Source organism: Rhinolophus hipposideros (assembly GCF_964194185.1).
Source record: "Rhinolophus hipposideros genome assembly, chromosome: 7".
Taxonomy (NCBI): Eukaryota; Metazoa; Chordata; class Mammalia; order Chiroptera; family Rhinolophidae; genus Rhinolophus; species Rhinolophus hipposideros.
In genome coordinates, this window is record NC_138053.1 from 11,747,444 (window position 1) to 11,762,715 (window position 15,272).

General features: G+C 36.6%; 1 protein-coding gene across 2 annotated transcripts in view; it reads right to left on the bottom strand.

Annotated features, from left to right (window-relative positions):
• SLC12A2 (solute carrier family 12 member 2) overlaps positions 1-15,272 on the bottom strand; it is an 86,062-nt gene that overhangs the window by 53,582 nt on the left and 17,208 nt on the right. For both annotated transcript variants that reach the window (XM_081054519.1, XM_081054520.1), the window contains exons 2-4: positions 6,251-6,370; positions 5,129-5,204; positions 4,749-4,844 (exon numbers count right to left, since the gene is read on the bottom strand). In XM_081054519.1, coding sequence (XP_080910645.1) covers positions 4,749-4,844; positions 5,129-5,204; positions 6,251-6,370 — 292 coding nt within the window. The remainder of the gene's footprint in view (positions 1-4,748; positions 4,845-5,128; positions 5,205-6,250; positions 6,371-15,272) is intronic.

Consider the following 15,272-nt stretch of genomic DNA (forward strand, 5'->3'; position numbering starts at 1 on the left):
TAGTGAATACTTAGGTTGTTTCTATGTCTTGGCTATTGCGAATAATGCTGCAGTGCACATAATGGAACATAGGGGCACAAGCATCTCTACCAAATAATGATTTCATTTCCTTCGTTTAAATACCCAAAAGTGAGATTGCTGGATTATATGGTAATTTATTTTCTGAGACACTTCCATACTCTTTTCCATAGTGGCTGTACCAATTTACATTCCCAGTAATGCACAAGGGTTCCATTTTCCCACATCCTCACCAGCTTTTATTATCTCGTCTTTTTGTTATTAGCCATTCTAACAGGTATGATGTGATAACTCACTGTGGTTTTGATTTGCATGTCTCTGTTAAGATCTTTTCATGAACTTGTTGTCTTCTTTGAAAAACATCTGTTCAGGTCTTCTGTCCATTTTTCAATCAGACTTTTTTTTTTCTTTGAGTGTCTTTAGTTGCGCTGTCGTGGCTGCCTCGATGTACTGAATCAATTCAAAACATTTACCTTTCATGGTCATTTTGACTTTGGGGAAGAGCCAGAAGTCGCACAGTGCCAGATCCGGTGAATAAGGTGGATGAATACACACCATAATGTTTTTATTTGACAGAAACTGCCGTATACCAGAAGCGATGTGTGACACAGAGCCTTTCCATTGTGATAAAAAACTATGGTGAATACTGCTGCCAAGAGCCATCCAACGGAAAGGCAGGGATTTTCAATACCGGAAGCGGTGCATCAAACCTTAGTAACAGTGTGTGACAAGTTTCAACTTGTTCAGTGTAGTCAGTTGGGTGTGAACTATGGTTGAGAGAACGTGTTTTGAAGTGGGCTGTAAATCATCCTCCATCATGACAACTCTCCTTGTCACACATTGTTTCTGGTATACGGCAATTTCTGTCACATAAAAACATTATAGTGTGTCTTCATCCATCTTATTCACCGGACCTGGCACCGTGGAACTTCTGGCTCTTCCCCAAAGTCAAAATGATTCAGGACATCGAGGCAGCCAGGACAGACCAAATAAAGACACTTACGAAAGAGGACTTCCAGAACTGCTTCAGAAAGTGGCAAGAACGATGGGATAAGTGTGTTTGAAGTGAGGGAGAGTATTTTGAGGGGGATTAATGGCAATGTGTCTTTTACTGCAATGATTTTTTTTTATTTTATTCAAACATTCACTGTATTGTTTGATCACATCTCGTACTTCCACTACAGAAGCAAGGGAATCCTTGCTTCTGTCTGTCTGATTAAATGGGGAATCCAGGGTGTGGGAGGGGTTGGGGGGTACAACCTATATTTTTCTAGGTTGGTAACTGTTTAATCTCTGAAATGTACTGTTAAAGCCAATGTTAAGGTTACTTAGTAATATTAAATGTCTTTTCTATGGCAAAAAAGCACATAGCACTAGGAAAAGTATAAATTCCACATACTTCCACAGGGCTGGAAACACATACCTTACAAACTGAGAAAATATTATTCAATATTAATAAAATATAGATAAATGTTATAATTCAGATAAGAATCAAGATAAAAAAAATTAAACTATTAAGCACTACCTAAAAATAGTTCTTTATATTAATAACTACATAAGTTTAAAAGGGGGCTCTTCAAATTGAAATTGCTAAATAGAACAACTGCAACCTTTAAGCAGTATTTTAGGTAAAATATTTCCTTATTAATGAACTTCCAGTCAACAGACTGAAAGTGTTCTCCAAACGTCACTATTCCCATAGTATCCTTCCATTTCTCAGATCTAAGCCGTTGGCATCCTGAGCCTTTGCATCATTCTAGCTCTATTACTCTCTTCTCCATGCAGCCCTTTCAAGGGAGGCAGTCCAAATCAATTCCTCAGTGGCTGGGCTAGAGAAGATCCACTCCAGGCACTCTTGGTGCCACCCTACTAAAACCTAAAGTAGTTTTTTAAGAACAGCAAACAAAGTCACATGTATACCTTGAGTCTCTTCAAGTTTGTTGCAATCATACCTCTTTATATTTTTGGTCCTTGGAAAATTTTGAATAAAAATTCTTTGTTCCAGAGATATTCCCAGTCTGGAATGTGCTGGCATCAGCCGATAGTGTCATTTAATAAGTTCCTCTCTCCCCTGCTTATTCTATAAAATGATTCCTGGAGCTGGAGGCATGAGGCAATTCAGAGTCAATTTGTTGGAAACAATACTTCACAGGTACTCTTATTGAGTAAAGGGTACACAAAATTGGAATATTCTAATTCTCTTTCATTCTTATTACATAGAATAATTATCTAAAGAACAAATCTCTTATTAATTTCTTGCACTGAGTTCAGGAAAAGCAACTTTCATTCATAAAAGCTTAATTTAACATTAGATTCTTTACCTTTATTTTTCAATTTTCATTGCATTCTTTAGCATTCTTCAAAGGTGAAAAAAGATTTTTTTGTGGGATCTGTGAACTTATGGATCTTATCATATGTTTTTATTCAAGTCAGTTGTTATTAGTAGTGGTATTGCTGTCCAAACTATCCAAACTTCAGTATCAGCTTCTTCAAGTTGGTTCCTGGGTCTTTTTGACATGAAATTAGTAGCCTTTTGTTATTTTCTTTACTTTCAGATATGAGAAGATGTCTGGCCTCCTCTAGTACATTTCCTGCCCAGATCTGGAATCGACCTTTTCTCCAAGGTTCCCTGCTTCCTTTGAATGGAAATACACAACATGGGCACTAAGGGTGCTCGTTGCTACTGGGTTGGTCATTTGCTCCACGTGATTTTTGTGGACAGAGCTAAGAAGTGTGTACTTTTGGGATAAAAATCTATGAGTCATACCGATCTGATACTTTCAATTTAGAATCATAAATACAGGGTGCAATGTAATCTCTTCAATTTTTATACCTGTATGTACTTTCTCCCATGTGGAAAATCCTATTTTCTCAGGAAACCAAAATAAATCCTGTTAGGGGTATCCAAGTCTATGAAGCAGATAACAGAGAAGACTGAAGAGGCTTATGTTCATTGAAAGAATCCCCAATAAATGTTCAATATAGACGATGCAGCTCATTTATATTCTGTAAAGGCTCAGCCAGGTGTCCAAAGTCACAATTCAACAAGGGAAAAACAATTGCCTTCTAACAAAGCTTCAGAGTATTTGGTTATTTCTTTAAATTAATGCCTTTCTCTTTTTTCTTCAGGTTCTATTATCTCAGCAAATATTTGCTCTCTCATTTATATGAATATCTGACAATAACAGAAGGATTTGGAATTGTATGATCCACTGGGGTTTTTTCCTATAGTTTCTTCCTTTGTGAACTATCATTTTGAGGGAGCTCAGGCAAAATTGCAACACATGGTAATTTACTGAGGCACATCTTCATGCATTCCACATTCTCATACTTCCTTAGTATCCCAGGACAAAAGACCAGACACAAAGTCTCTGAACTAGATGTATTTGTGCAGATATATGAAAACTACTGGTATTATTGAAAGATGAAGTGGGTTTTCACTCATAATGCAGAAAAATCTGTATTTCCCATCAGTTTGAATTCACACGGAGAATACTCTGGGGTTCATGCTGCCAGTGGCTTCATGTCCCATTCCCCTTGCGGCTTACAACCTAAAGTCGAAAGGCTGAAAATGAGGAGAAATTCTTTCATGTTTCCTGGTTCTCTCAAATATCAAACACCCCAACCCATTTCTCCTGCCACTTCCATTCCCCAGTGGTAACAGAAAGAAATGAAGCAGGGGCATCTAGTGCACAAGAAGCCAAAAAAGACCCTTTTACATCTTATACCCCCATATAACTCAGTCCAGACTCATGTACACATGAAACTTCAGCAGACAGTGATGCGTGTTCAGCATAATAATAATCACACTGATACGAGTTCCCAGCTTTCCCCCGGGGCCATGCTGATCTGAATCCTCTGGCATGTAAGAAATACGAAGATGATGGAAAAAATGAAAAGCTCAGTCTGGTTCTCTCTGTCTCTCGAAATATCTGATGCAGATAAACCAGAAATTGACTGTACGTAATGTCCAATACAAATCTGAAAAAGAGTTGAGGCAGATGGAACAGCCTGATTCTTTTCTCAGTTGATCTGCTAGGATGACTTTGCAGACGCTGGTACATATTTTCTCTCCTTCTTCTAAGATCTTCTCTTCGTTCTAGCTGTCTGATGAGTTTTGGTGTGGAAAACGCAATTCCTTTTTTCTTGATCTCAGGGGTCCCAAAGCCATTCTCCTGGTCTCCTGGGTGCTCTCCCTGAGAGGATAAAAATCTCACAAGGCAAATCTTGAAGTTCAATGAGACCTCAGGGCACCCATAGAAGAGAGCTAGAGTTGAGGGTATGGATTCAGAGTCCCAGGTGTAACTCACAAAAGCTGTCAGGTCACGGGGAAAGATCTCTGCCCTTTCCCCTCAATGGGGAGGAATGAGGTCACACCTGTATAACAGTGACCGAATGCAGGATGCTCCTGAGCAAATGCTACTGACCCCGGGCTAAGGCCTGAGAGGAGGCAACAAGGGGCGGCCCAATGAAGAAGAAACCCAGTCAGAAGCTCCAGTGTTGCTCCCCAATACAATGAACACCCTAAATAATTTAAAGTATACATGTTTGGGTATGGGTCAATATAAAATTTTATATTCAAATAGACTTGTTTGAAAGTGCTCAGCAGCAACCTTTTTTACCTGCACAGACCTGGTATGTTGCTTTTAAAAGGTGAAAAAATAAGATTTAAATATCGTGCTTTTAGTAACAGTAATCTGATGACGATGGTGTGCAGAGACTGAATTTACCTCCTCGTACAAATCCATTCGTGGCTATGGCAGAAGTAGATAAACCCGTGATAGTTGTCACAACAGTGGCCATCATGATCACAAGGACTGACAGGCCTTTAGAGAAAAAGAAGAGAGACTGAGAATGCTTACACCTTTATTTTAACCTGCCACATTTACAACTGGATAGTCTGATTATAACTTATGAATTACCTTATTTTTATCCCATTTTAAATAAATCAAATCTGAATTATGAGAAAAATGACATTAAAACAACAACCTTTTACTAAGGAGAACACAACTTAGAATGATTCCCATCGCTTGTATTATGAGGTTCAGAGCCTAGACACGAACACAACTTATTCATTCTCGATGAGTCCAACAGCCTGAACTTCACTTACCTATTCCAGCTTGACCTACAATCCATGACAGTCTAATGAAGAGCATCACACCCCAGATGTTTAACATACAACGTACCTAGGAAGAAAGGAAGAGGCCAAGGCACAGATGAGGAACATGATCGACTATAATACAGCAATAAATGTAAACTAGCCAAAAGCACCATAACATACATTTAAAACTATAGAAAGTCGTTTTAAATATAACTATTATCCCACCCTTTAACAGTTTTTTAAGAGCTTAACTGTGAGCTAATGTAAATATAATGTAATATGTGAGAGTGTATATACAAGTGTGTGTACACACACACACCCGCATCATAATATTCTGAAGCAGCAGAATCAACTGAACACGAAAGGTACAAGGAATATTTTAAGACTTCAACCCTAAAAAACAGTAGTCGATGTTCCCCTTTATCGATGGAAGTAAGTTTAATTTTTATTTATTCTTTTGTAACATCCTCACGTCAGGATTTCTACAAGAGATTTAAGTATTACATAATATTTGTCAATGCAAAATGCCAATTGTTCACATATCTTTCAAAAACTATTTGTGAGACAGTTTTCTCATTTTTATTTATTATGTTCAGAAATAGAACATAATCTTCTATAATACTAAAATCTAAGCACAGGCAAACTAAACTATCTGGAACTTCACATTCACTATTGATTAGGCAATGAAATTACTACTAGAACTGGGATTTCCCACTAGAAAATTGGAGTTCTTCAACTCCAATTAAGTGCTTCTGAAGTCCCAGTGAGAGGTCACTTTAGTCTGTCTAGTCAGATCTTTAGCGTCGGTGTGAATACAGAAAACAGAGAAGTAAATCGGAACCTTAATCACCTAAAACTATCTACTGAAGGAACCTCACCACTTAAGAAAAGGATTTCTGTTCTAGACATTTCTCTTCAAAAGACACTGCGGTAGCAGGAAAAGAAGCAGGTATATTTCAGCTCTATCGCCTGCTCCGCTTTCTTGATTCCAATGCTCTCATCAATTTAACAGCTTCATACTTACTGAAAAGTCACAATATACGAGACTTACTACAAGACACAATGAAATACAGTGTAGAGGTAGTCCAGTATAATTTGATTAACTCTAAAATTAAGTCTCTATGTACATACTAATACACCCTTGATCCAGCCAAACTTCACAACTCCTTTACTTTCCGCCGTATACGTGACCACAGCATCTCTGGCAGGAATACTTTCTTCACCATTTGCAAAGCCATCCTCAAAAGGTTCCTGGTTATAAAAGGAAATGTAATTTAGAATTATTTAAAATTGAAAATCACCTGATAAAACAAACATCACTAAATGCACTTAACCATGTTTAGAAGGACATGGTACAGATTTCCAAAAATGAAGGGTTCCTGAATATTTTACCTGAGGAAAATGTAAAGCAATCAAGTGGAAGAAACCTTAATTACTGAGCTTTAAAACTGTAAATCTTATCATGACAGTACATCCATTTCAATCATTTCAGATTTTCATTACACTGTGATGGTATCTGGAGAACACAATGAGTACTGTTTGCTAAGCTACTCGGTCAGTCGATTCACACCTTTGTCTTTCCAGCCAGCTCACACTGCCTAGCTGGCATCCGTTCCACATCTGAAATTTCACCGGTAACCATTTAAAACTCCTCACCACCACCAAAGTTTTCCCTTGACAGTCAATGACAGCAGGATTCTCACAGACCCCAAGATTCACTCAGAACTCCTCCCTTTACTCCTCTTCATTCACTCAGTGCTCTTCACTTTTCCCTTTGTAATTTTTCTGATTCAGACACGAACTGGTTGACACAACTCATTTTCATAATTAGTGTTTCCTTCGTAGTTTTTACATTTCATGTGTGATTCCGTAATTCTTAAGTTTTTTGTTCTCGCCCTTCTTTCTCTCCCTCTCTCCCTGGTTCTCAACTTTTGTTCAGTCCCAACAGACCCAAGGCAGATGACAAAATTTCCAAACCAATACCGGTGCCTTAAACAGGTCACGAAGGGTGGAGGGAGGTGTTGGAGACAGAAAATGTTCTAGATCTAAATCATGGCCCTAACACTATCCCCATACCTCTTCCTCTAGCCATATCCTCAACCGTAGGCAACAAAAAACAGCCATATTTCAAAGATAATTCTTTAAATGCAAAAGAGCCAACTAAATTATCATTTAATCCTGAAAATTGTGATCTAAATTTCCTACAGTACTTTTTTAAAAACGATTTTCACATCTTCTAATGAATTCTGAATATTACTTTTTCATAGAAATGAGCTGTTAGCAAGTTCTGTGTTACCACAGAGCAAAACCTGTCAAAATCCAAACTTCCCTATTTTCCTTGACCAATATCTGTTAGCTAGGTGGATTAATTTAATTCTGTTTAATGCATAATTGCTATATGCTTTTTCAAAGTACTATCAACCTAGATTAGCTCTTAGATTCCACATGTATACAACTTAACTACTGCTAAATTTTAGATTTTTAAGCAACAGAAGTTAAATGCAATAATATCTTTAAGTATATTTTTAGAAATTATTTTACTTAGGCTTTTTAATGGTGTTAAGAGAAAAACAAAATTTTCAACTGATCTCCATGTTTCCATTAACAAACACAACTATAACTTCAACTATGTGAAACACATGGAAAATAAGTCATTCAGAGATCATGAAGAACTTAAAAATGAATTTTAATTTAGCCACTCCGATCGTTCACAAATTGAAAACAGTTCCTAAGAGAAATAAATTATAACAATTTTGCTTTCAACACACAGTTCCAAAACTACTACCTACTGTATCGATGATTATTATACTGTAAGAGGAATGCCCCAGGCTAATGGTATAAAGAACTAACCACTCCCAAATATTTTTAATTACCTCAGTGTGCTACGCTTTTTAAACAGCTTTATTTGAGACATAATTCACATACCACACAACTCACCCATGTAAAGTACACAAATCATTGATTTTTAGTATATTCATGAAGTTGTGCCATTATCACCAGTCAATTTTAGAACATTTTCATCATTCCCAAAGCGAGCTTCATACCCATTAGCAGTCACTCCCCATTACCCCTTTCCTCCAGCTCCTGGCAATCACTGATGGACTTTCTGTTGCTATGGATTTGCTCTTCTGACATTTCATATAAACGGAATAATGAATCATACAATGTGTGGCCTGTGTGTTTCACTTAGCATCACGTTTTCAAGCCACATCCATGTTATATAGCATGTATCGGTACTTCACGCCTTTTTATTGCCAAATGATATTCCACGGTATGGGTGTACCATATTTTGTTTATCCACTCAGCAGCTGATGAATATCTGGGCTGACTCCACGTTTTGGCTATTATGAATAATGCTGCTGTGAACAGTTATCTACAAGTTTTTGTGTGAACATATGTTTTATTTATCTTGGGTATATACCTACGAATGGAATTGCTGGGTCATGAATACTTTTTGAAATGACTACTTCTGATCATTTTTCTCATCTCTTCTTTTGTATCAGACTCCAGCCTGTTACTCCTCATTTCAGTCAATGTGTCTGCCTATTGTTACCGTTCCTCGCTTAGAATCTGATATAAACATGGAAACCAGTAACCATTCAACTTGTTAGAAATATGGACAAATAGAAAATAAAATTGTGACCAGGGGTCTGTATAGCTCAATCACAAGAGCAACCCACTTAGGTTTTATTTCCACTGTTGGATGTGTTCTAGATGATAGAGCATCAGTGATGATCCCAAATTAAAAAAAAAAAGATTCCTCAAAAGAACCAATGACTCAACTGTTCAATTATTCAAATAGAAGCCAGACCAAAAATGTTTGCCTGTTAATTCAATTTAAAGCAGACAGAAGTTTCTTATTTCTCACTGTAGGATATTTAGTGCTCTTCAGTTAACTTATGAAAGAAGACTTTAAAATACCATATAATCTGCAAGTATTACAAGAAAATATAATGTCCATAATATACACAAAAAAACTTATCTATCTCATCTCAGTTTAAAAACAAAAAAACTAAAGATGTGTGGATGTAATAGGCTATTTTTTTCAAAGCTAAGTATTGGTGTGGGTGTCTTTTCAACAAAGCAAAAGCATGCAAGCATCTTAAAATTTCTGCTGTGGGTGTTTATCAGAATTCCACCTCAAAGTTAAAGATTTAGCAGTAACTATACTAATTTCCACTATAATACTACAAACAACTATATTCAAAAACACAAAGATTTTTCCGGAGTAGTATTTTAAAATAAAGATAGGCCCACATAAAGTGAAGTTTATCTTCCTCATCATGTTCCAATAGCTCTATTTAAAAAAGTATTTGTTGATAACATCTAAAATACAATTCAAAAATTAAAATCAAATAAATATTACTTATAGTTCAATCAATAGACTTAAATATAATGAAATTGGGTTTATGATTATATTAATTTCTGGAAGCAATAGGAAACCAGAGTAGAATACACATGTAGGTTTCCCCCACTAGCTGAAAGTAGAGAGTTCCTATGAAACCTTTTGTAAGCTGAAATGGCGTAAAGCGAAGAAGCTTTACCTTAGGACACACTTTGCTAATGGACGCACCGAATAAATCGAGATTAAAGCACAGGTGCTCACAGACACAGTTCAAAGTTATGACAGCTTGATGCTGAGATGCTGAGTGTAGTTCCCGGGGAAGGAGCTTGGCGGGGCTATTCTCACTGCTTGGGGTGTGCACTCCGTAATGAATGGCCCATTGCAAAACAAATGCTGAATGCTATGTTTGCTTTTCACCGTTTTTCATAAAAGCAAAACTTCTCTTTGGATTTCTTTCAGTTAGTGAAAATAAGTACTAGGGCAGTTCTATTATAAGAAGTGAAGTGGCATAAAACAAGTTTTCAAAAAGTGGGGGATTATTTGTATTTTATTTCTTTAAATACATCAGTTCCAGAGAAATAAGTAAATTGTTGGGTATGGCACTTCGTCTACACACAAAAAAATTGCTTGAAAACCTTACATTTACACAGAAGAATTTCACATATAAAATTATGAACTATAAATAATGCTGACACAAAGGTACATAAATAAAATCTTCAATTTACCTACCCTTTTCACAGGAACGATGGGCTTGTGTTCTTTACTGTTTTTCACATAATGGATAAAACATCAAAAATAGCAACATAAATGATTTTATGTATAACACCATATTAAATGAGATGGACCAAATTAATCTGAATTTATTTGGGGAAATAATCTCTCAAAAAGCAGCACTGTGATTCTGAGTCTATCTACCAAGCAGGGATTGAGGGTTGGAGGGAGAACAGAAAGGAGACAGAGGAAACAAGGGAAGACCCAGATAGGTAAGACCCTCAGTAACTAGAAGGATTTCTTAACGAGAGAAATGGAGATAGCCATAAATTATGTCAGCCTGAAAAGGAAATGATTAATTCAATTGGATGTGCTGAATTTGAGGAGCCATGAGACAATTCAAGAGTTCTTTCTATCAAGCAGTTAAAAAATTCATGACTGGAACTTAGGAGAGGGGCCAGGTAAACAGCTAGTGGGTGAAGCTACGGAAACCGAAAAAAGAAACAGAGAGAAAACACGAGGAGTTGAACATTCTTCTGAGGATATAGAAAATACAAGAATGAAAGAGAATTCTGGTCTCCATGGTCAGTATGTCTTTGCACGGAGTAGAGAAAAGGAGAATTTTTACACTGTGGATAATGTCTTCTCTGTCTTATACATTCAAATTTCCGCCTCAATTTGATCGTTCTTTCTCCTTTAACCGTGGTTAACTGTTTACTGCACACCACTCACTCCACCCATCGCCAATCGTCCAGCCGAACTTGCTGTAAATACTAGAGCACATTCGTCAGCGCACACCAACCTGGCTTCACCCCCCTCATCCCAACACTGAAAGTTTTAGAACACATCCAAAGACTTCTCTAATGTACATTTTGCAGTCTCTGTCTCACTGGACTTTTGAAACAGCATGATTCTGTTAAACACTCCCTCTTTCCTGAAACATTTCCTGAAATACCATACGTTCTCTCAGCCTCTTCTATAAGCAATTAGAGTAACAGTCCCTCCAACACTTGGTCCTAGACAGCTCCTTTTCTCACTCTGTATTTTCTTCCTATGGTCATCTCACCAGACCTGTAGCTTTAAACACCATCTAAATGTGATAAGTAGTAAGTGATGGCTCCCATTCATTTCCAGATCAGACCTTCCCTCTGAATTTCAGTACGCAGCTGTGGGTGTAAATACTGATGTGGCCACTTGGATATTTCATTATGTTTACTATTTCAATTCCTATCAAATGAGAAGAAGAAATTGTCAATGTGTGATGAACAGCAACTTTCCTCTAAATGAAAAGAGGGAAAAGGTTTCTCTTTTTTGATTAGTTTTTAATTCCTTAAGTTTTCAGTGAATACTTAACTATCAAAAAATCATCTGACCAGAAAGATAGTAAGTTCTTAATAATGAAAATCCTTTGTAATATAAATGTATTTTAGATTTATTCCTCAATGCACGTCTAAAAATTTACAAAGTATTTTCAGTTTCCAATATCCAAAAACGATCTCATCTTTTAACCCACTGATTTAAATAATCTTTTACACATCAAAGGTCATATGTCAATTCTGCTTGACCTAAGAGAAAACACTAGTTATAATATACTGACTTGGTTTAATGGTGATTTTTCAGTTAAAAACAAACAAACAAACAAAAAAACTCTTTTACAAAATCAGGGTACTGTTTATTCCCTAACACTAAAATTTTCTTCAGTATTTTTGTGACAATCTATGATGAAATCAGATTTCATTTTAAAATAATGGACAAAAATCAAGCTTTAGGGAAAAATACTTAACTAAGTTTTTAAGAAACTTACAATGAAAAACCTTAACACTGCTTTAACTAGCTCTGGACCGTAGAGTGCAGGACTGTCTCCTATGACACCCTTATCAGTTCCTAAATGCACTTTTCACTGTTAAATGCTTTAAGTACACATTACACTAAAATATCGTATTTACCTTCTTTGAACATTCCAGTTACTAAATCCACAAAATTTTCATCTCAAGTGTATAATGTAGCATAGGTGGGTCTCTGCAATGTCACTGGCCACGGATGTCAGTCAATCCCATGAAAAATGATTGTGAGGGGAACAAATGATTTATGATCACATTTTTTTCCAAAGTTAATAAAGGTGTTTATCATCGTGCAAAGAAAACTCAAGATCATTTAAACAGTGTAACCTCTAAATACAATTAAAATACTAATAAAACATGTTTCTGGCAATTTTGGTAAAGGCTGGGCAAAAGTCTTTGTTCAGCAATTTTAAGCCACAATGGGCAAAAGACAATTAGTTTTTTGTTTTTTTTAAGTTGGAAGGAGAGGGAAATGTTTTAAGTTTTCGTTTTGTTTGTTGTTTTAAAGAACAATTGAGCAAAGCTGTACCAAAATGTCTCTTCAGGTCTTAAGGCTGTCACAATATTGGTTCCAGGTAGACTTAAGGATGTCCAAATAGGAGCACCCTTTGAAGAGGAAAATGTTCCAAACCCTTAACTGTATTTAATATATTATTATAAAAAGTCCAAAGTAACTTCTGATGTTCTGTTATTTGAAGATTCTTAATTTGCGAATAAAGTTTCTGGTGATAAACCACAATCACATCCTTCCACTCATTCATTAAACAAACATTTATTAATCAGTTTTATCAAGCACATACTACATACTTTCCAGCCCTCCTAGAGTTTATATTTTTATAGTAGAGATTAGAGATGAAAGATAGGTCTTCTAACTTTAATCCCAGGCAGTTTCCACTATACTAAGCAGCCTCTATTAAATTAAATGTTTACCCAGTCAAAAAAAGGGTGGTTGCTTTTTTCAATAATACTCCTCTTTTCAAGTCAGCCTCTCTGTGAAAATCAGTTACCTACTCTGTGAAATGGAGATGATAATCCCTGCCTCCAGTACCATCCCTTTGGAGTCTTGAGGCTCTAAATAAAGATCAATTTGTAATAAGACTGCCATATAAAGCAAGTAAGGCTTCTAGCACATGGCTATAAAGCCAGCTGATACAGCTTGATTACAATGCAGCAATTTAAGTGCCAGGGCCATGTTAGAAAAGTGAGGGTGACTTAGTTATAGATTTCAAAAGAATGAGTAGGAAACTTATTCCTAGGTGGCCTAGCTTTTCAATGCCTGGCCGTTTTCCAACAAGAACAAGATTACACACTCACTTGACCTTATGAGAGCAATGGCAAAAGTGTCCCTGGAACTCCACATGCTCTCAGAACCCAGTCAGTGTTGCTCCCATGGCACCTGTGGAAAAGCTGGGACCTGTGACATTACAGGAGGACCAAAGCCTGAGGCACCTCTTCCTGCAACCAGGGATCCTCCTCTTTTTGTCCCCTCACTGATACACGTATATACATACTGCATTAAATCTTGATCATACGAGTGTATGCTTCTGTGTAAAGGTCCATTTATTCAGAGGAACAAAATTGCTTTTAGCATCACCTCCGTGACTAGAAAGTGGTTCTTAAAACTAATACACTACCTTACACAGTTAATGTGAAGATCGTGTAAGAGCAGGTATTCATTTACAAAAAGTATATATAAAAAAAACAAGGGTGATTATTGATGAAGAAAGCTGCAAAGCAGAAAAAGAAAGAATATGAGATTGTTTCAGTTTTTCAATTAAGACAAAGTTACTTGTATTGGCTACTCATTTTCTTGCTGTCACAAAATAGGAGTCAAACCCTGCCAGATGATCTGGGAAGTAAAATTTGGGTCCCAATCACAATTGATGTATCTTTCTACACAGTAAATCAACCTTACTAAATAAAATGACAGAAAAAAAGCAACATGAGCAGGAAAAAATGGGGGGGATACGCAGCTATAAAGCTTTGGTGCATTTAACAACTGCATATGCAGAAGGTGCTATATACAGGGTAGTAGCTATGGTAGAGAATACAGAAATTCAAAAATATACAAAAATGTTTACCCTCATTTAAGTTATCCAACTTCAAATTATTCTGGCAGAGCACACACATCATCTCAATGCTAAAAAATGCTGGTAACTACAACTACCAAAAAAGTCACAAGTCCATTGTTAGGGAAAGTAACACATAAATAAAACCAATACAATAATCCCTTCCAGAAGTTGAGTTTTATATCCTACCCCAAATTAACACTTGCACTAAATGAAAAACAAGATGGAAAAGACTATTTAGCAAGCAGACTGCCTTAGTAAACACTTGATTTCCATCTGTTTCTGAGAAATTCCCTTACTATTTCCCATAACTACACAAACACATGGAAAATAGAACAGGGAAAGGGATGATTTTTTTCCCCATGACTTTTAAAGAGTTCAATGCTGGATAAAGAATTGGTTTGTAGGGTGGCAAATAACTTGATTTTGCATTTTGGGGGGTGATGTTAACCATGGTATAGAATCCAACCCAATTCACGTTTATTGTGATATACCCCAGGTTTTTTGTGCAAAGTAATATTGCAAAACACAAAATAGTTTTTCTGCCCTCAAGAAACAAGAATTTCTTATAAAATATAGTTGTACATAATCTAGGTCTGGTTATCCGTTAGCTATGGGATAAACTAAGAATTCTTAGTATGTGAGACCCTCATACTCTGTCTGGCTTTCTTGAAAGTTACAGTCAGACACTTTCCTTAAATGCTTACATGTCCTTTTTCCCCAAACTGGCACATTGGTGAGAGGTATTATTAGCTCACCTTAACAAACAAGGAAACAGTCTTTGAGAGATTAAGGTTCCTCAAATCATGCAGCTATTATTGTGGCAGTGCAGAGACCCTTCTAACTAGTACAATTCCACATATTACAGTGCACCAACATAAATTATATTAGGCCTCTATTTTGGGACAAGGAGGCATAAGATTGACAACTCACCCAGTTAAGGACACTGTCCTGCTTGAACTTTCCAATTCTCTAGCTATTTTCACTCTTCACATTGCTTCATCTTTCCCTCCTTCCTGTACTTCCAAATAAACAGAAGCTAGGGGTTTCCTGACATGGTCCTCATAAAAATGACAGAAGTTCTGCACTGGATGGCACCACAGGAAATTTAAAGACCTCTGTGCTTTGTAGAAATTCCTCCAGGGTCTAGAGCATCTATAAAACTCTTTGCCCTACAGGGTTGTAAG